The following is a 21,823-nucleotide window of genomic DNA, read 5'->3' as shown; positions in this document are numbered from 1 at the left end:
CCAGCAATAAAATAGATACCCTATATACAGTTATAGTCTTACCATGGATTTAATAAATGACAGAAGCAATGATGTTATCCAACAGTCTCAAACTTGCTATTTATACAAAGAATACACAAGCAATTGCAGAATTTCAGGATTTGAGAACCAATTCATCTCAATATAATCCTACTTAAATTCTTCATCTGTCAAATGGACACCTCCTAAAATTACCAGGATTTAAATGAGATCATAGGCAGTAGATCAAGTAATATTTCCTAAAAATGGAAAGTATTATCCAATAACAAGTGAGGTAACTGAAACACACAGAGTAAATATCTCTTTACCCAAAGTTTCACTGTTGGACATCAGAATTGAGACCAGAACTAGCCACAATGCTTCCATCATAAAAAAGCTTTATTATTTTGTTTCCATTTAGAAATCCAAAATACTCCAATCAAAAAACCAAAAAAAGTTCTGAAAAACAATAAATATAAGGTACTTAAATTGAGATGTTATAACTTCTTTCTCACTCTCATGAATTTATTCAAACTATGTGCTCCAGATGCTGTGTTATTTTTCCAATTTGATTTGCCTTTCATTTGGAATTCAGGAGTTAATGCTAGCCAGAAGAATACTTTTTAGCTACTAATAATGAACAGTAAATGACACTAAGCAGCTTGCTTTTGAGCTGCAATTCAGTTTCAAATCTCTGAACTGTTCTCTTCCTGCAGTTGTAATAAATCATATTTTGATTTATTCACCCCTAATGCTAGTTAACTAAGGGATACTGCCTTTTGTACATTCTTTTTTAAACATTTTTTTCTTCTGAATATTTTAATACTGTTCAAGAAACAAAGGAGAAAATAACATTAATCTTCAAACTTTTTATGCAACATACTGTGTTATTTTTTTCTTACAAATTTAAAAAACCACTTAAAAAAACACCATCTTACCACTCTTCCAAGGTCCAATCCCTCCCCAGAACCACACCAGAGAAAAATAAATGATCGAGGTGCTGCAATCTCATCAATTTCTAACTTCATGATCTGTAAGAAACCAAACCAATATTGCATAGAAGCATTGTTTCCCATTCATCCTAAATCAAAAGAACAACCATTGAGATTTATCAGGACTTACAGTAAATGTGTTCTTTAAATGTACTAATTTTCATTAGGAAATACAATGGAAAATAAATTTTATTCTTAAAACTTGTTCTTCTGGTTTTTTATTCCCTATTAAGACAACACAGATGCACACATGCACATAACATACACTTGATTTTCTATGGAAAGAGTTTACAGGAAACCATATTTATAGAATTACAGAATTTTATAAGTTATGGCTTGAGAGCAACCTGTTACCATTTACAGAAAAACTGAAAAGGGATTAAATTATGCCAAAGATAGGGGCAAAATTAAAACATAACCACAAATGTTTGGGGGAGGACTTGGTTTCCAGTTCTAAATAAATCAATATACACATTTCAGTATAATGACTAAGTCTGAAATGTCACAAACAATAGACTATAATTGTTTGCTTTGTATTTGTTAAGTGTGTCAATTTTAAAAAAAGTTTTGCAATAATTAAATCTCTAAATTGGGAAAATACCATATACTTGTATAAATGACTATAAAAGCAACCATTTTACATGGTATTCCTTTTCTTTTAGCTTCCTGTCACAGTTAAGAAGTTCCAGAGACAACGGTTCAAGCAAATATTTATTAGTTTCACGTATTAAGAAAACCTTAACTTCTACCTGAGTGGATCAAAACCACATCATCTATAATTTATCTAGGTAAAAATACATTATTTGACAGTGATAATGGAAAAAAAATTACAATAGGCATAAACCTATTCAGTTTTATACTTCCGACTTTAAGTCTTGATATATCTCATCTAATATTCTCATAGGAATATGAATTAAAATAAATATGTAATACGCACACATAGTATTCCTACAAACGTCTATATATAGTATGGCTAAAGATAAGTGATGGCACACATCAGTGAAGAACATTAAGCAAATTACTCTCTTGACATTACAATTATAAATGCTAAATGTTGGTATTTTAAGAAAGTGCTTATATTCTTTTTGTTTTTGTTTTTTGTTTTTGCGGTACGCGGGCCTCTCACTGTTGTGGCCTCTCCCTGTTGTGGCCTCTCCCGTTGCGGAGCACAGGCTCCAGACGTGCAGGCTCAGCGGCCATGGCTCACGGGCTCAGCCGCTCCACGGCATGTGGGATCTTACCAGACCGTGGCACAAACCCATGTCCCCTGCATCGGCAAGCGGACTCTCAACCACTGTGCCACCAGGGAAGCCTGAAAATGCTTATATTCTTAAACAAAACACACTGGCCTCTACTGACTCTCTAATGTGAAAAAGAATACCTGTGAAACCCGAATGCTTTTCTTATTTATACTTTATTTATATTAGCTACTGGCTCTTTCTTTAAGGTATTATCACATAAACGTTAAGAGCTTAGGGCTCTGGGGCCAGACAAAACTTTTCAATATACATATAGAATGGAATTCCTTTATTTCAAAAACTCTGTTAGTTTATCATATATAATTGAAGCTCCTGTACCTTCACTGACCAAACCTTAGAGATTCGCTAGAGAAAATAAAGTTCAACCTAACCACTAATCATAGACATAATAAAATTAATTTTTCAATTTTCTTTTGACTAAATTGACCAAGATTGTTTTACATTATTAATCAATTTTGATGAGGATATGGTGAAATAGATATTTCTTCAACACTACTAGAAGGAATGTAAATTTGTGCAACCTATCTGGAGAAATTCTCAGCAATATCAAGAGCATTACATCTTTAACCTTAAGTTTTGGGGATACTATATACTGTATACCTTTCTGTTTCAACAATAAACACAGATTACACTTATCAGAGGAGAGGAAAAACTTTTGTAAAGTAAAATAAAATAAAAATAAAATAAATAAAATTGCCAGAGGTACTGAAGCTGAAAGGGAAAGCTTCAAGGAAGAAAAACTGAAGTTATTACATCTTGAAAAATAAGTATTATTAACAATAGTTAATAATTATTAACTCGGAAGATGTGCAAGGACTCAAAGCAGTTCTCTATGAAACACCAGTCTAGAATTTCAGTCCTTTCCCTTCCCTACCTCTCTTCTGTGTTCAGTGCTCCTGATCACACTTTCCTCCTCGAAATTCCCTATTCCCTTGGTTTCCGTGACATTCATACTCTCTTGGTTCACCTCATTTATCTTTCACCCATTCTTTTCACATCTCTTTTATAATGTGCCTTTTAAATGTAAGTTTCCTGAGGATTTACATTAAATCCACACTGTATCTTAATTGAGACCCTATCTCAAGACAAATTCATTTATTCTCATAGGTTTAATGTGTTAACCCTTTAAAATCTGTATTTTGAGATGATCGTATCTGTCTTTTAAGTTTCATAATCTTATTACAACCTCTACTTGAATGTCTCACATACACCTCTAAATCAACACATTCAGTATAATCTAATCACTCTAATCCTGCTACTTTTTTTTTTTTTTTCCTGCTACTATTCTTAAATTGACTCTCTCAGCTGGTGATCTCAACCCATTTATCCCAAGATTCAAACTCCCGAGTCATCCTTTACTCTTCCCCTCTTCCCAATCACTAGATCTCGCCAGAAGTATCTACAAAACATTACTGAATTTATCACCTCCTTTCTATTCTTATTAACATCACCCTAAATCAGGGCCCCTTCTTCTCCTAACTAGACTACTGCAACAGTGTTCTATCTGCTCTCCCCTCTCCAGACTTCATTTTCTCTAGTCTATCCTCCTCTATACACTAATCTGACCATTTTACTAAACTGGTTAAAGCCCTTCAAAGACTCCTTAATGCCTTTAGGCATTAAGCTAAGCTTCTAAGAAGACAAGTCCAAGCTTCTCAGAAGACAGTATCTCAAGACAGTCCCAATCTGTGTTCCAACATCAACCTACATACAGACCTCCCTCACCCGTCTCTTTGCCTCCATCCCTTCTGCTCTTGCTGTTCCTTCTGCTTGGAATCCCTAATCTACCCTTTTCTTCAGCTGGCCAATTCCAGCTAATCTATCCATACATACTGTTCATGTGTCATCTCCTCTTTGTTTATGTCCCCCAGCTTCCTCAGCTTGGTCAGTTTTTCTCAGATCACCTTATGCAGTCCTCTGTTATTGAACTAACAATATGATAATGCAATTATCTGTTTAGGTCATTGTTTATTTTATCCCATTAAACTGTGTGCCCCTTAAGGCCAAATACTAAGTCTTATGCATCTTTCAATCTCCAGTACCTAGTTGCCTGGTACAAAGTGGTGCTGAATAAATATTTGTTATTTTTGTTATTGATCAGTAGAAACAGGTTACTTTATGTAACTAACTGAAGCTATCAGCTTGTTCAATTTTATTCAGGAAAATATAACATCACAATTATATAATACTGAATTATATCACAATTATATAATACGTATGTCCCTTAAATCTATTATACTGTAAGTTCTTTAAAGAGTAGAAATTATGTTCATATGTGTGTGTGTGTGTGTGTGTATACACGTATACTCTGATGTTTACTAAAACTAACCAAATATGGAATGTTATCAACCAATCTGTTTTTAGACTTATTTCTAGCTATACATTCAAGGACTCTAAGACTGGAATTTTGAGTCTTCCACAGACGATTTACTCACTACCTGCTCAACTTCTGCCTCAAAAAGACAAATCAGGGCTTCCCTGGTGGCGCAGTGGTTGAGAGTCCGCCTGCCGATGCAGGGGACACGGGTTCGTGCCCCAGTCTGGAAAGATCCCACATGCCGTGGAGCGGCTGGGCCCATGAGCCATGGCCGCTGAGCCTGCGCGTCTGGAGCCTGTGCTCCGCAATGGGAGAGGCCACAACAGTGAGAGGCCCGCGTACCAAAAAAAAAAAAAAAAAAAGACAAATCAGACTGAAGATATAATAATATTTGTTAATGTACCTTAGACCTTCAGCCATAATATATACTATAAATCTATATTTACAATTCCTAAAAAAGTAGGGATATTTATAATATTACTTTCTGATCAGACATATATTTATTTGAAAAATAAATAATTCATTACAATGTAGAAAGTTTGATCATACATCATCCCAAGTCCAGCATTTTTCATTAGCAGTGATGCCAGTCTCTCTGTAATATTCTTCTAAAGGGGGTTCAAGAAGAATCACATCAAATTTGGGTGTTAGTTCTCTGATGTCAAAGGCTTCTATATCTGCTTGTAAGTACCTATTTGATTAAAGCATAAAATGTAAGAGATTTTCAAATACTTTACAGTGGTAATGAAAGAAATTTCTTAAATATTTCCTAAACACTATTTACAAAGTCACCATGAGCTAATTACTGAATACCTTTTTATGGAGGAGTATCCTTCCTCAGTACAGACAGTAAACTATCTACCAGTGCTCTTCCAGAGGACATGGATACACTCACACCACAAAGTAAAATCACAGTCCCACACGAACATCCAAAATACAAACTTCTCTCATTTCTTATATTGAAAATCCATACTCAGATGAGTGTCTGAGCCCTTTCCCATTATCATCTTAATATTCCAAAGAATACCATATTACTTTTTCCACAATTGTTAAGTTAGAAAAACCATTTGTTAGTAAGTTTTAAATTCCTCCCTCTAAAAAAGTTTCTAAAAATGGACATAATTTTCTTTCCTTAGTTTGTGCCTTAGTAATATTGTTTAACAGTTTTTTCTAGCTACTTAGTATAAATTACTACTAGCCTTTACTTAATGGTTATTTCCACATAGTATGAAAGTATTTTAAATATAAAATACTTTAAATGTAAGAGTGTTTTTAAATAGGATGAATATTAGTCTGCTAAAATTTTTGCCACAAACTCAGACTTCTTTGCGGTTCTTCTAATCATTAACAGTACACATTTTAGCAAACTGTTAAATGTACAAAATGTTCAAAGTAAGCTAAATGTGAAATAAAGAGAGTCTCCAATTTCAAAGACCTTAAACACATTTTTTTAGGGAAGCATTAGTCGTTTAGCAAAGGTTAAAATGAATTTTTGTATTCCAAAATGTTAATAGCATCTCTGGTTGCTGAGTTATAATTAACTTTCATTTTCCTACTTTCCCTAAGTTTTCTAACTTTCTTCAATAAATAATTCTTGAGAAGAAAAGTCATTTAAAAACATTTTAAGATAATCAGGAATACAACAAATATGATTTTCTAAGAAAAAAATTTAAATTAGTAATTTAAAATAAATTGTCTAGAAATCTGAAAATAAATTAAATGAGAACCTACTGTGTACTCAGCACTGGAGTTTCAAACTAATATATTAAGAAAGAGAATGTGTTAACCTTACAAAGACAGTGAATTTTTTTCAAACAGAAAAGGGGTAACATGATAAAAAGACTAATATTTTAAGCCTGAGTTGGGAACAAAAAACCCCACTTACATAGGAGGAGTGTTAGATTTAGCTATTAGCTCATCCTTCAGCCTGATGAGCTCCCTCAGTTTAGGGTATTCTTCAAATCTGTCAGCCAAACCTGAAGAGGAAACATAGTAAATTCCAAATTTCAATACAAATGAGTATCAATGCATTCAAACGTGACAAGCCTGCTCAGAACACAACAATACACAACCACCTCTTCATCCTCACATCCTTTTAAAAAAGTCTGAGGACTTTTAAACAATTCATATATACATTTTATATACCTAATGACCCTAATCCCACATGCAGGCAAACTCCCAGATGTTCTAAAGCCCAGATCAAGTCAATTAACCATTTAATTTCTCAAATTTATTAAATTAACTAACCTGCTTATAGCATCAAATTTTGCCATTCTGTTCTCAGGAAAAGAAAAATTTTTCTTTCAATCATGCTTTTTGCATTTTCTTTTTACTCAAAAAAGTCTTTCTCCCAAAGAATCTAGTGATTGTTAAAATTTTTACTTAGTTTCTTAGACAGTTATCCAAAGCAGAGAAAATAAGGATTTCTCTTCTTTACTACTGATGATCTTAAATTAAGTGGCTACACTTTATGGACACAATCCCAGAACAAATCTAGTTAAAAAGATAATGAGTCCCTAACAGTCATTAGCTCACACCTCATTCACTCTGATTACTTATCTAAATTGTACTACCAATTCCAAGATAAGTCACTTTCTCTAAGAATATTTCCTATATCAATATTTATAGTTTTAAAGATCTCACTCCACATTATTATAAACCAAATCCTCAGATACATTTTCAAGCTTAAGACCTTGAAAAACATCTCCAAGTTCCATAAAGGTTAAAAACAGGAGACTTGTTCCCATGTCCTCAAAAATATTTAAATCTCTGAGCCTCAGAAGAGATTTTAGGTAAAACAACATAATAACTGTTTAAACAACTGTAGGAGTAAGTAGGGCTTGAATATCAAAGATTCCTAAAAGTTTTTATTTTGTTTTTTCTTTCTTCCCTACAAGAAGCATATTCATGACAACATAAATTATATAAACATCTTAAGTTGAAAACCAGAAGTACATTTTAATAACTGTAATATCAAAGAGTAAAAAAGTGAAAGATTTTATAAAGCCTCCTCAATCAGTGGCTACAGATCAAATTTCAAATGAAACAAGTTTGAAGATTTTAGTACAGTCAGGTTTCAATCACAATAGAGTCAGCTCTCAATCATCTACAAAACAGGTACACCTTTTTCTCAATCCATAATAGTTTCCTAAGTACATTTTCTTTGCCTTGGAGAAGAAAGCAGAAAGTCTTAAAAGCAGAAAGTCTGATAACGAAATTTGGTTATATCAATATAACGTATCATAACTTTGAGGAGAAAAACAGCTTTCTGAAGTATAATTGATAAATAAAAACCTTATATATTAAACCTATATTTAACGTATGCAATTCGATGAGTTTGAACATATGCATACACCTGTGAAACCATCACCACAATCAAGGTAAGACATATCAATAACCTCCAAAAGTTTCTTTGTGTTCCTCTGGTTTTAGTGTGTGTGCATGTGTATGTGTGTGTGGTAAGAACACTTAAGTAAGATGAAATCTACCCTCTTAAATTTTTTTAAGTACTGCTGACTATAGTCAACAGTATTGCTGACTACAGACAATTTGCTACACAACAGATCTACAGAAAAAATTTATCTTGCATAACTGAAATTTTATACCAATTGAACAACAACTCCCCATTTTCCTCTCTCTCTAGACCCTGACAATCACTCCTGCATTCTCTGCTTCTATGAGACTGACTACTCCAGGTACCTCATAAAAGTGTATGTATTTATATACACATACTATTTTAGGTACCTCTGTAAGTGCATGCATATTTGTCATCCTATGACTGGTCTATTTCACTTACCATTATCATAACTTTTTGTGCTACATCTAAATTTTGCCTGTGAAAACATTAAAATCAGTTTCTACATGTTGCTTATAAACAAGAAAGGAAAAAATAAATTGGATTACATCAAAATTAAAATTTTTGTGTTGCAAATGGTACCAACAAGAAAGTGAAAAGACGGGAATTCCCTGGCGGTCCGGTGGTTAGGACTGCGCTCTCACTGCCAAGGGTGTGGGTTCAATCTCTGGTCGGGGAACTAAGATCCTGCAAGCCGCAGTGTGGCCAAAAGAAAGACAACCCACAGAATGGGAGAGAATATTTGCAGATCATACATCTGATAAGGGACTTGTACTGAGAATATATAAAGAACTCTTACAATGTAATAATAAAAAGACAAATTACCAATTAAAAAATAAGCAGGGTTTAGACATCTCTCTAAAGTAGGTATTTAAGTGGGAAAATATGCATAGGAAAAGATTCTTAATATCATTAGTCACTAAGGCAATGTAGATCAAAACCACAATGAAATACTACTTTATACCACTAGGACTGCTATAATTAAAAAGACAGATAATAAAATGTCAAGAGTGGTAAGAAACTGGAAGCCTCACATATTGTTGGTAGGAATGTAAATGGTACAACTGCTCTGAAAAACATTTGGGCAGTTCCTCAAAAAGTTAAACATAGAATTACCACATGACACAGCAATTCCACTCCCAGGTATATACCGAAGAGAAATGAAAGCATACATTTACACAAAAACTTTACATGAATATTCATAGTAGCAGAGTTTATAACAATCAAAAAGTGGAAACAACACAAATGAATAAATGAAATGTGGTATGTACATACAATGGAATATTTGGCAATAAAAAGAAATGAAGTACTGATAATATGCTGCAACATCAATGGCCCCTGAAAACAATTATGTTAAGTGAAAAAAGCCCAGTCACGAAATATCACATGTTGTATGAGTCCAATTATATGAAATGTCTAGAATAGGCAAACTGATAGACAATAGTCAATTAATGATTACTTAAGGCTGGGGGGCAACTGTGGGAGAAGGAATGGGAATTGACTGCTAATGAGTACTGAATTTCTTTAGGGGAGATGAAAATGTTCTAAGGATGTGGAGAAAGGGGACTTGTACACTGTCGATAGGAATGTAAATCAGTGCAGCCACTGTGGAAAACAGTATGGAGGTTTCTCAAAAATCTAAAAATAGAACTACCACATGATCCAGCAACTCCATTTCTGGGTATATATCTGAAGAAAATGAAAACACTAATTCAAAAAGATACACGCACCCCAGTGTTCTTAGCAGCATTATTTACAATAGCCAAGAAATGGAAGCAACCTAAGTGTCCAGCAAAGGTAAATGGATAAAGACAATGTGCCATATATATACATACATACACACACACACACACACACACACACAATGTGGTGTATACACACATACACACACACACTTACTACTCAGCCATAAAAAAAAGTGAAATTTTGCCTTTTGCAACAACATTGATGGATTGGAGGGTATTATGCTTAGTGAAATAAGTCAGACAGAGAAAGACAAATACTGTATATTATCACTTATACGTGGAATCTAAAAAATAAACTAGTGACTACAACAAAAAAGAAACAGACTCACAGATAAAGAGAACAATCTAGTGGTTACGGGGGGGAGAAGTGGGGAGAGCAAAATAGGGGGAGGGGATTAAGAAGTACAAACTTCTATGCATATAATAAATAAGCTACAAGGATATATTGTACAGCAGAGAAAATACAGCCTATATTTTATAATAACTATAAATGAAATATAATCTTTAAAAATTGTAAAACACTATTTGTACACCTAAAACTTATATAATATTGTAAATCAACGATACCTCAATTTTTTAAAAAGTTCTAAAATTAGATTGTGGCAATGGTTGCACAAATCTATAGATATTCTTAAAAAACTCAATTATATTCTTTAAATGGGTGCACTGTATGGTACATGAATTCTCTCAGTCAAGCTGTTTTTAAAAATGTAGGGATAATGCCTTTGGTAAGCTTATCGGTAGACTGGACACAGCTGAGAAAAGATTCTGAGCGTGACGATATCTCAATAGAAACCTCAAAAACTGAAAAGTAAATAGAACAAAAATTGGAAAAAATAAAAAAGCCAGACTATCTAAGGAATGTGGGACAACTACAAAAGGTAAAATGTGTAATGGAAATATAAGAAGGAGAAAAAACAGAAAGAGGAACAGAAGAAATATTTGAAATAATAATGACTGAGAATTTTCCCAAAATAATGTCAGACATCAAACCCCAGACACAGGAAGCTCAGAGAGTACCAAAGAGGATAAACGCAAAAAAAACCCAAAGCAAACAAAACCCAGCTATACCTACACATATCATTTTCAAACTACAGAAAATCAAAGCTAACGAAAATATTCTGAAAGAAACCAGAAAAAAAAAAACCAAACCTATTGAGGAACAAAGTTAAGAATTATACCCAACTTCTCAGAAACAAGCAAGAACAGGGTGAAGTAAAATACTTAAAAGTGTTGAAAGAAAGAAAACACCAATCTAGAATTCTGTACTTTGCAAAATTAATCTTTCAAAAGTAAAGGAAAAATAAAGACTTTCTCAGGCAAACAAAAATTGAGGGAATTTGTTGCCAACAGGCCTGCCTTGCAAGAAATGTTAAAAGAAATTCTTTAGACAAAAGGAAAATAATGTAAGTCAGAGAATCAGATTTACATAAAGAAAGGAAGAGCATCGAAGGAATAAATGAAGGCAAAATAAAAATGAGGGATAGTTACAGAACCAAAATGAAGGAAAGATGGAAGGAAGAAGGAAAAAAGTAACACTGCTTGATGGAAAAAGAGAGTGTACTAGAAGTACTAAGAATGGAAAGGGGAAGCCAAGCCAGGAAAAATAACTTTGTTAGAAATAAACCACAAAATGGATAAATTACATGCATGTAATCAACAGCTAGCAATAGCATATTCCCAACAAATCTGACATACCTACATCTCTGATGAAATTTTGAGGTCTATGTCCGGTGTCTACAAAATGTTGGCAGTAATCATTATGGGGATTTAAACTCTGTGTTCCCTAAAGAAAACGTCAAAATTAAATAAACAGCATTCGCTCTGAGGGCAGATACACTAACTCTGTACTTTATTTTTTATTATGAGGCCATACAAAATATAAGTTAATTGACATTAAAAAAAACAGAAAACATCACTATTAAAATAATAGTATTACAATTCAGTATCTACAGACATTAATAAAGCATTATCTCATCCTAAATGGGCAAGCATCAGAAGAATATTTCATGAATAATTTTAAATGATCTTTATAATAATGATCCCTCAATAACTGAAAAAATCTTGAAAACGAATAAGTATTTAAAATCTTTTCAGGCATAGAGCTGAAATGTGAAGTTATGGACGTGAAAATTATTTTTTTACCTTAAGAAAAGTACTAGAATCTTTGTAAATCTCTTCTTCATATGGCAAATTCTCTTCTTCCTGTTGCAGTTCTAATTCATCCTTGGAAAAGGAAGTATACATTTTATGTATAAGAGGAGTATCTTACATATTATGATATCTCGAATATTAAGACTCATATAAATATTTTCTTTCCCTAAGACACAATAAAGTTTTCAAATTACTGTTAAAGTCAAATATTGAAGTCAGGACTTCCCTGGTGGTCCAGTGGTTAAGAATCTGCCTTCCAACGCAGGGGACACGGGTTGGATCCCTGGTCAGGGAACTAAGATCCCACATGCCGTGGGGGAACTAAGATCCCACGTGCCGCAGGGCAAGTAAGCCCGTGTGCGCGGCCGACAGCTAGAGAGAAGCCCACGGGTGGCAATGAAGCGCCCACATGCCACAACTAAGGCCTGATGCAGCCAAATAAATAAATATATAAAATACAAATTAAAAAAAATTTGTTTTAATCTAAAAAAAAACTTGAAGTTTTTGCTTTCTCATCATTAGCTGTAACTAGTTATGCTTATAATATATAAAATAAATATTTCTTTTTCATTCTCTTCAGTAATAATTGTCTATAACTACTAATTTTGTTGACTAAGTTATCTAGGATTATTTATCTCTGATATAATAACTTAAATATTAGAATTTAGCTCAAATCATGAAAGATATGACCACCAATGGGGCAATTTTATTTCTACTAGATCAAACCATATGAAACTGCTATTTTATGAGTCAAAAATGTTAAAATATCAGAAACTGTATATGGTTTGACCTAATATAATCACAAATAGTTAAGTTATATAAGAGGATATATCAAATGCAACCAATACACAAGAGAATATCTATGAAATTAGATAATTATACCTAAAGATTTACTGAAACTATTTACCCTCTTCTCTATTGAATATAGTTCTATGACAATTAATTTGAAAAAAATGGAGGTAGGTTTTTTTGTCCTTAACTTTCTTTCTTTTCAACTACATATTGTAATTACAAGTTGAGAAGCTGGGTTTTTGCCTTGGGCCTCTGTCAGAAATGGTTCTACACTGCTGTCTAGCCCATGAGTTCTCAAAATATTTTAATTGTACTACCCTATATTGTTAACATGGAATAATGCAACTCAAAGAAGACAGTATTGTAGCCCCTCGAAATATGATTGAATTATCCAAAGTTTCTGATACATCTACCTCCTTACTCTTATTTAAGAATGCTATTGCCTAGTGCTTACTAGGCATTATGCTAAGTGCTTCATATACATCACCTAATTTAATCCACATACTTCTTGTGTTAAACTGATATAAATGTCTTAAATTTACCTAATTACATCAACAATTATTCAGTATTCTGTCAAAATTCAGCTTCTGTCAAATTTTATTTTCCTGGGTAAGACTCTACGGATTGTAAGGACTTATTTTCTTCCTGACCATAAAATTGTCCCATTCTCTACTTGCCTTATATTCTTCCATTTTGTCTTCATCTGTCTCTCCTTCATCCTGATACTTACGTTTTGCATTTGGAGCAGAGGTATCATAGGAAGCCCTGAAAATTAAAACTGAAATATCACTCACAAATACATACAAGATGTATAAATGTCTCCATTAATAATATTAAAGAACCGGTTATAAAAACAGAACAAGGCAAATTTTTCCTGACTAAACAGTATCTATTCACCCAGTTTATAAATCTTAAAAGTAACACAACCTGACGAATAATCTGTACTTTTTTTTGAGAAAGCAAACAAATAAGAAACTAAGCTTTTATAAGGTATGCATGGCAAAAAGAAACTTCTACATTATGTATCATTCTAATGTGTCTTGAGCAAAACTGATGTTCTATAAAGGATCATAAAGACTACTACAAGCAACTATATGCCAATAAAATGGACAACCTGGAAGAAATGGACACATTTTTAGAAAGGTAAAAAATTCCCAGACTGAACCAGGAAGAAACAGAAAATATAAACAGACCAATCACAAGTAATAAAATTGAAACTGTAATTAAAAATCTTCCATCAAACAAAAGTCCAGGAACAGATGACTTCACAGGTGAATTCTATCAAACATTTGGAGACGAGCTAACACCTATCCTTCTCAAGCTCTTCCAAAAACTGCAGACGGAGGAACACTCCCAAACTCTATTAATCTCTATTAAAAGGATCATACACCATGATCAAGTGGGATTTATCCCAGTAATGCAAGGATTCTTCAATATATGCAAATCAATCAATGTGATACACCATATCAACAAATTAAAAAATAAAAACCATATGATCATCTCAATAGATGCAGAAAAACTTCGACAAAAATTTGACAAAATTAACACCCATTTAAGATAAAAACTCTCCAGAAAATGGGCATATAGGGCACCTACCTCAACATAATAAAGGCCATATATGACAAACCCACAGCAAACATCATTCTCAATGGTGAAAAACTGAAAGCATTTCCTCTAAGATCAGGAACAAGACAAGGATGTCCACTCTCACCACTATTATTCAACATAGTTGTGGAAGTCCTAGCCACGGCAATCAGAAAAGAAAAAGAAATAAAAGGAATACAAATTGGAGGGACTTCCCTGGTGGCACAGTGGTTAAGAATCCACCTGCCAATGCAGGGGACACGGGTTCAAGCCCTGGGCCGGAAAGATCCCACATGCCGCGGAGCAACTAGGCCCATGTGCCACAACTACTGAGCCTGCGCTCTAGAGCCCACGAGCCACAACTAATGAAGCCCACGTGCCTAGAGCCCATGCTCCGCAACAAGAGAAGCCACCACAATGAGAAGCCCACGCACTGCAATGAAGAGTAGCCCCTGCTCGCTGCAACTAGAGAAAGCCTGTGCACAGCAACAAAGACCCAACACAGTGAAAAATAAATATTTTTTTAAAAAAAGGAATACAAATTGGAAAAGAAGAAGTAAAACCATTGCTGCTTGCAGATGACATGATGATACACACAGAAAAACCCTACAGATGCCACCAGAAAACTGCTAGAGCTAATCAATGAATTTGGTACAGGATACCAAATTAATGCACAGAAATCTCTTACACCCCTATACACTAACTACAGGAGATAAGAAAAATAAATTAAGGAAACAATCCCATTTACCAATGCAACAAAAAGAATAAAATACCTAGGAATAAACCTACCTAATGAGGCAAAAGACCTGTACTCAGAAAACTATAAAACACTGATGAAAGAAATCAAATATGACACTAACAGATGGAGAGATATACCATGTTCTTGGATCTGAAGAATCAATATTGTGAAAATGACTATATTGCCCAAAGCAATCTACAGATTCAATGCAATCCCTATCAAATTACTAAAGGCATTTTTCACAGAATCAAAACAAAGAATTTTACAATTTATATGGAAACAGAAATGGCGCCATATAGCCAAAGCAATATTGAGAAAGAAAAACAGAGCTGGAGGAACCAGGCTCCCAACTTCAGACTCTACTACAAAGCTATAGTAATCAAGACAGTATGGTACTGACACAAAAAAAGAAATATAGATCAGTGGAACAGGATATAAAGCCCAGAGATAAACCCCCCACACCTATGGTCACATTATCTTTGATAAAGGAGGCAAGAATATACAATGGAGAAAAGTCAGCCTCTTCACTAAGTGGTGCTGAGAAAACTGGACAGCTACATATAAAAGAATGAAATCAGAACACTACCTAACACCACACACAAAAATAAACTCAAAATGGATTAAAGACCTAAATGTAAGACTGGACACCAAAAAACTCTTAGAGGAAAATGTAGGAAAAACACTCTGACATAAATCACAGCAAGATGTTTTTTGACCCACCTCCTAGAGTAATAAAAATAAAAACAAACAAATGGGACCTAATGAAACTTTAAAGCTTTTGCACAGCAAAGGAAACCATAAACAAGACCAAAAGACAACCCTCAGAATGGGAGAAAATATTTGCAAATGAAGCAACTGACAAAAGATTAATCTCCAAAATATACAAACAGCTCATGCAGCTCAATATCAAAAAAACAGATAACCCAACCGAAAAATGGGTGGAAGACCTAAATAGACATTTCACCAAAGAAGACATACAGGTGGCCAAGAGGCACATGAAAAGATGCTCAACATCACTAATTATTAGAGAAATGCAAATCAAAACAACAATGAGGTATCACCTCACACCAGTCAGAAAGGTCACCATCAAAAAAACCTATGAACAGTAAATGCTGGAGAGGGTGTGGAGAAAAGGGAACCCTCTGGCACTGTTGGTAGAAATGTAATTTGATACAGCCACTATGGAGAACAGTATGGACATTCATTAAAAAACTAAAAATAGAACTACCATATGACCCAGCAATCCCACTACTGGGCATATACCCTGAGAAAACCATAATTCAAAAAGACACATGTACCCCAATGTTCATTACAGCACTATTTACAATAGCCAGGACATGGAAGCAACCTAAATGTCCAACGACAGAGGAATGGATAAAGAAGATGTGGTACATGTATACAATGGAATATTACTCAGCCATAAAAAGGAACGAAATTGGGTCACTTGCAGAGATGTGGGTCGACTTAGAGTCTGTCATACAGAGTGAAGTAAGTCAGAAAGAGAAAAACAAATATCATATATTAACACATATATGTGAAATCTAGAAAATGGTACAGATGAACCTATTTGCAGGGCAGGAATAGAGACAAAGTAGTAGAGAACAGATGAGTGGACACAGGGGGCAGAGGGAAGGGGAGGGTGGGATGAACTGGGAGATTAGGACTGACATATATTCACCATCATGTGTAAAATATCTAGTGGGAACCTGCTGTATAGCACAGGGAGTTCAGCTTGGTGCTCTGTGATGACCTAGATGGGTGGGATAGCAGGGGGTGGAAGGGAGGTCCAAGAGGGAGGGGATATATGTATACATATAGCTGATTCACTTCACTGTACAGCAGAAATTAACACAACATTGTGAAATAATTATACTCCAATAAAAAAAAACTGATAACTACAATACTGAAAAATTCTAAATGCTTTATGAACTATCAAGTCAATACCACTTTTAGGGCAAATTGTGTTTTTTTTAATAAGGATTTTTTAAATAAAATTATATATGGTATATAAGCTAATTCCTAGCCTAACATTCCATTTTCTAACTACTTTATAAATGAAAACTTACTGTATTCAGATAATATTTCATAATTCATGAACTAACAATAAAAACCAATGTTTCCTAAATCTGTATGCTGATACTTATAACAACACACTTCATACCTAGGATTATTGTTTATTAAAACAGTGATCCTTTCACAAATACTAACATGTCACTAAAAAAATATTCAACTGACCTGCAAGTTTCTCTTGTTTCAGCAATTTCTCTCTGCTCATCTTTGCTATTTAACACAGCACCAATACTGTCAGCACTTTCAGCTCCCAACTGAGAAAAGGCAAAAACCAAAAATTAGATGACAGTGTACTGAATAGCCTTCCTAGTCATTTGTAGCAGCATTTAATACATCAAGTATTAAAAAAAAAAACAACCCGTAACTACTGCAGCAGGCAAATGGACAAATTACCTTGCAGGAAAAACAGAAAACACCTTGGAGCAAAACCATGTTAATTAAGAATGATTTTGCCAGCTGAGAAGTATTTTATGCTTTCAGTTATTTTGAAATTAAAACAACTAACTTGACCAATCCTCTACTTTTAAAGCAAATAATAAAACACAATTTAGCAGCAGCAGCAATAACAAAACAACAAAAAAAGCAGCTAACATAGTGTTTATAGTGTGATATGCACTATGTTAAACACTCTGCATCCATCAGCTCACGTATTGTACCTTATTTATTCCATGCCATAATAAATACCTTTTCAGTTTTATTCAAGCCAAGCCTTTATAATGATTATAGGCACAATACTAAACTTTACAAAAACCTGAAAAATAGTGATGCAAATTCGGGTTGGCAGTTCGGGAAATTTTGCAAAATACAACAAATGTAAACAAATCACTAGTTGAAATAGGCCTGGCTACATAGTGTGGGATCAATTCATGGAAAACTTTAAAAGCCAAACCAAGAAGTATAGAACGCAATTTACAGGCCACGAGGAACCACTTAATATTTTTAAGCACACGAAGGGCATGAGGAAATCTGCATTAAATAATCCCTTAGCTCAAGAAAGGTGAGAAGGCACACTACAATATTAGAGCTGCAAGTCCCCAGCCTTGATCTTAAACAATTACCACTGCCTCTTTAGACTACCCACTTCATGACTCCCCTAAGGTTTCCCCAATGATAAATCTCTTCCAATATATCAACTGTTCCTGATATTTTAACTCTTCCATAAAATCTTCCTGACCCCTATTCTCTTTAGTCAGAAAACACATTTATTCCCATAGGTGGAATGCTTTATAACCTTCTTCCCAAGACTGAGTCGGACTCCCTTCAAATCTCAGATGAGTACATTTCTTCTGAGGGTCCTTCCATGAACACTATCTACAGAATAGGTAGCCTCCTTTCCATTATTTTTACCTCCTCATTTCCTCATTCCGATCATAGCACTTAATACACCCTTTTTGTTTTACTTTTGTTTCACAGTCGCTATCACAACTTCCAAATTTTTATTGGTACAATTCAATTACTTTATCAGTTTACTTTTGTTTACTTCTCCCCCACTGAAATGTTAGCTCACTGAGGGGAAGAACTCTGTCCTGTTGATATCTGTATGTTCAGCAGCTACTATAACATCTGACTTATAGTACATGCTTATAAATATGTGAATGAACCAATGAGATTTTCTACCAAGGTGTAAATTAGAATACAATGTTTTACAAGAGGAACGCTTTAAATCAAATTGTGCTTACATATATAATTGTCTTCTCATGCTCCAACATTTTTAAAAAATTGTGGAATGACTGGAGTAACAGACTTCCCATTGTGGTAGCACTAAATATATTATTTGAATAACTATGACAATTTGGAATCATTTGAAAGCACGTATAATTTTTTGAAACAAAGCTACAAGTTAAATAAAAACAGGTGTAAATCATTGGTGATAGCATCAATTGCCACAATCGTGGTCTGGGCCTATATACTGCATCCGATATCTTCATCCAGCAGCCAAGTCAGTCAAGCAAATTATACACACTTGAGTTGTGCTCTACTCTGACAGACCATCAATCAACAAAAATTTATTAAAAACTTACTTTGGGCAAGAAACAAAGTTAGGATAGAAGATTAAGCCAACAGGAATTAAATGCAAAGACGCTGCACGCAAACTGTTTATATTCTGTATGATGGTTAATAATATACAGTAGTGGACGCAACAGTAAGGAAAATGGATGCTCAGAGGGAGAAGAGTCTAAGCCAGGGAGATCACAATAGGTTTCACCACAAAATTCTGACCTGGGCTGTCACAGAGGATAGACAGAAATCAGAAAGAAAGGACAACTTTTAAAAATCATAAAGTATGTACTGCACAAATCACGTTCCGGAGAGTAATAAACCAGTCTGTCTTGTTCATACAGAGAAAAGTAAGTGAAAGGAAGGCTGCTAAAGTGGAAGTCTGTCATTGATTATACTGTACATCCTTAGGTGGAAAGGTTCCTATCCAACTGTACTAGGAGGCAGCCATGTGTATTGCAAAGGCCTAAAACTGCAGCTTGCAAATGTAAACGGTTTGTGGCCTTCAGCATGTAACAAATTTCCTGAGCTTTATTTTCTTCATCTATAAGACACAGATAGCATCTGACTGGTATGATCAAATATAATGTATGTACAAGCTTGGCAGAGTCTTGACACACAGAAAGGACTTAATAAACGGCAGCCATTATTAAGTTCTGTGCAGTATGTAAGCTCTCTGAGGGTAGGACCACCTATTATTATTCATAGCTGAATTGCCAATGTCTACAAAAGCTCCTGGCACATAGTAAGACACTCAACCAATCATTGTTTACGACTATTTTCAGTCAAACAGACGTCTGAATTCAAAACTAAAGAGTAAGAACCTTGGTGGTAACAAAGAGCTGCTGAACATTTTTGAAGATAACATAATAGAAACTGGGAAAAGGAAGGCTTGGAAAAGATACCTGATTTGTCCAAAATCACTATGCCAGGAACAGATCTGATTCCAAACGCCCCCTTTTTTTTTGGCCACGCGTTTGTGGGATCTTAGCTGCCGACCACGGATTGAACCCGGGCCACAGCAGTGAAAGCACTGAGTCCTAACCACTGGACACCAGGGAACTCCCTAAACGCCCACACTTTTAACACTGTACCATAAATCTTTTCATCCGATCATAAAAGAGGATAGGTCTCAGATTTCCAGGTACTAAAACGAAAACTTATTACTGAAAAAAATAACAGTAAGATGCCTCATCAAAACCTGTGAGCATTTCCCCCATCCCTTTTACCGGTCTGAGTGGTAGAAAGTAAAACACAACCTCTAACTTTAATTAAGCAGAGGTGTGCATCTGCATTTTCTGCATGTGTACTCTACTAATCAAGTGTTAACTTACTCATACACAAGAAGGAGTGAGGCCAAGATCTGGAGAGACAAACCTGGGTTTAACTTTCTGGCCCAGAGGTGAAGGAGCCGGGGCAAAAATTAACCTCTGGAGCCTCTGTTTCATTATCCGATAAGTGAAGACAATATTACCTATTTCAGAGATTTGTTGTGATCGATACAGATTAAGAATTCAAACGTTAGCTGCGAGTGAGGACTAGGATACCGTACACGGCAGGGTCGACAGCAACACGCATCATGCAGAATCTAAAATTTACACTCAGGCTTCTACCAATGCAGTCGTTAGACACTATCCCAGAGAAAATACCGTAAACCTGACCCACAATGAAGCCCCAATCTCAAGAATCGGGAGCTGATTACAAAGAAAGGCAAGACACAAACGACCATTTAAAAAGTGAACAGAAGGGTTTCCCTGGTGGCGCAGTGGTTGAGAGTCCGCCTGCCGATGCAGGGGACACAGGTTCGTGTCCCGCTCCGGGAAGACCCCACATGCCGCGGAGCGGCTAGGCCCGTGAGCCATGACCGCTGAGCCTGCGCGTCCGGAGCCTGCGCTCCGCAACGGGAGAGGCCACAGCAGTGAGAGGCCCGCGTACGGCAAAAAAAAAAAAAAAAAAAAGTGAACAGAAATTCTGGAGGATAACAAGTCACTTTTCTTTGCGTGAACTGCGGTAACTTATACAGAAAAACCACTGTATTCTCATCATTGAGCACCACTCGGCGGCCATTCCATAACGGTTGCTGAAGACCAAGCGTGGCGTTCGGTTCAGCACCACAATGACCGCGAGGTAAAACAGGAAAAGATTCGGGGTACCCCGGGGATTGAGAACAAGAGGGTAGGTGGGCGCAGGGATTAAGGTCGCGGGACCAGAAAGGACTGCACCGTGGCCAGTAACGAGACAGAAAAGGGAGGTTGTAACAGGCCGGCCGCGCACGCGCATTCACGATCCCTCCCTGGGCCCCGGACCTGCTGCGCGAGAAGCTGTCGCCGTAACTTCTGCCGCTCCCGGATCTCCTGCAAGCGGCTGTCCATGTCCCAACTCTTGTTTTCCACTGCCTCGAAAACTTGGCAATGAGCGGACGAACCCCCGCCCAATTTTTCTTCGGAGACTGTGGAACACAAAATTCTCCAGGAGCTTCTAGCGGCGTGTACCCAGTGTTTTTTCCTCAATAGCTGTTTCCGGCGCGGCCGGAATTTGGCGCCACCGCTCCCGGAAGTCCCGCCTCCTTATGGACGCCCGCGGTTTGACGCTGCCTAGAAGAGGCCCAATGAGGGTCCTGCGACGCCGGCGCCAGAGGCGTCTCTGGAGGCTTCGGCGGTCCAGAGCTGGGGCTGTTGGAGCTGTGGTGGCGAATCGCTGACCCCTCACTTTCCCCTTCCTGGGACTTGAGGCTCCCTTGGTCTTTCAGCACTGTTGCCACGTGGTGGGCCGTTTTGTTGATTCCCTTTTCCATTAGTTCCCCAGTTGCCAGTTCTGACGT

The 21,823-nt window shown here is 35.8% G+C and overlaps 1 protein-coding gene across 1 annotated transcript in view; it reads right to left on the bottom strand.

Moving 5' to 3' along the window:
* METTL14 (methyltransferase 14, N6-adenosine-methyltransferase non-catalytic subunit) overlaps positions 1–21,493 on the bottom strand; it is a 31,611-nt gene extending 10,118 nt beyond the window's left edge. Inside the window, exons 1-8 of the mRNA XM_082652739.1 lie at positions 21,309–21,493; positions 17,170–17,258; positions 13,289–13,376; positions 11,811–11,891; positions 11,364–11,451; positions 6,451–6,541; positions 5,115–5,256; positions 936–1,028 (exon numbers count right to left, since the gene is read on the bottom strand). Of these exons, the coding sequence (XP_082508865.1) occupies positions 936–1,028; positions 5,115–5,256; positions 6,451–6,541; positions 11,364–11,451; positions 11,811–11,891; positions 13,289–13,376; positions 17,170–17,258; positions 21,309–21,374 (738 nt within the window). The 5' untranslated portion in view covers positions 21,375–21,493. The remainder of the gene's footprint in view (positions 1–935; positions 1,029–5,114; positions 5,257–6,450; positions 6,542–11,363; positions 11,452–11,810; positions 11,892–13,288; positions 13,377–17,169; positions 17,259–21,308) is intronic.
* Between the last annotated feature and the right edge of the window lie 330 nt (positions 21,494–21,823).

The sequence above is a fragment of the Grampus griseus genome (genome assembly GCF_964374135.1).
Source record: "Grampus griseus genome assembly, chromosome: 4".
NCBI classification, from domain to species: domain Eukaryota; kingdom Metazoa; phylum Chordata; class Mammalia; order Artiodactyla; family Delphinidae; genus Grampus; species Grampus griseus.
The sequence above is the reverse complement of the archived record's forward strand: the minus strand, read 5'-3'. Positions and strand labels throughout refer to the sequence as shown.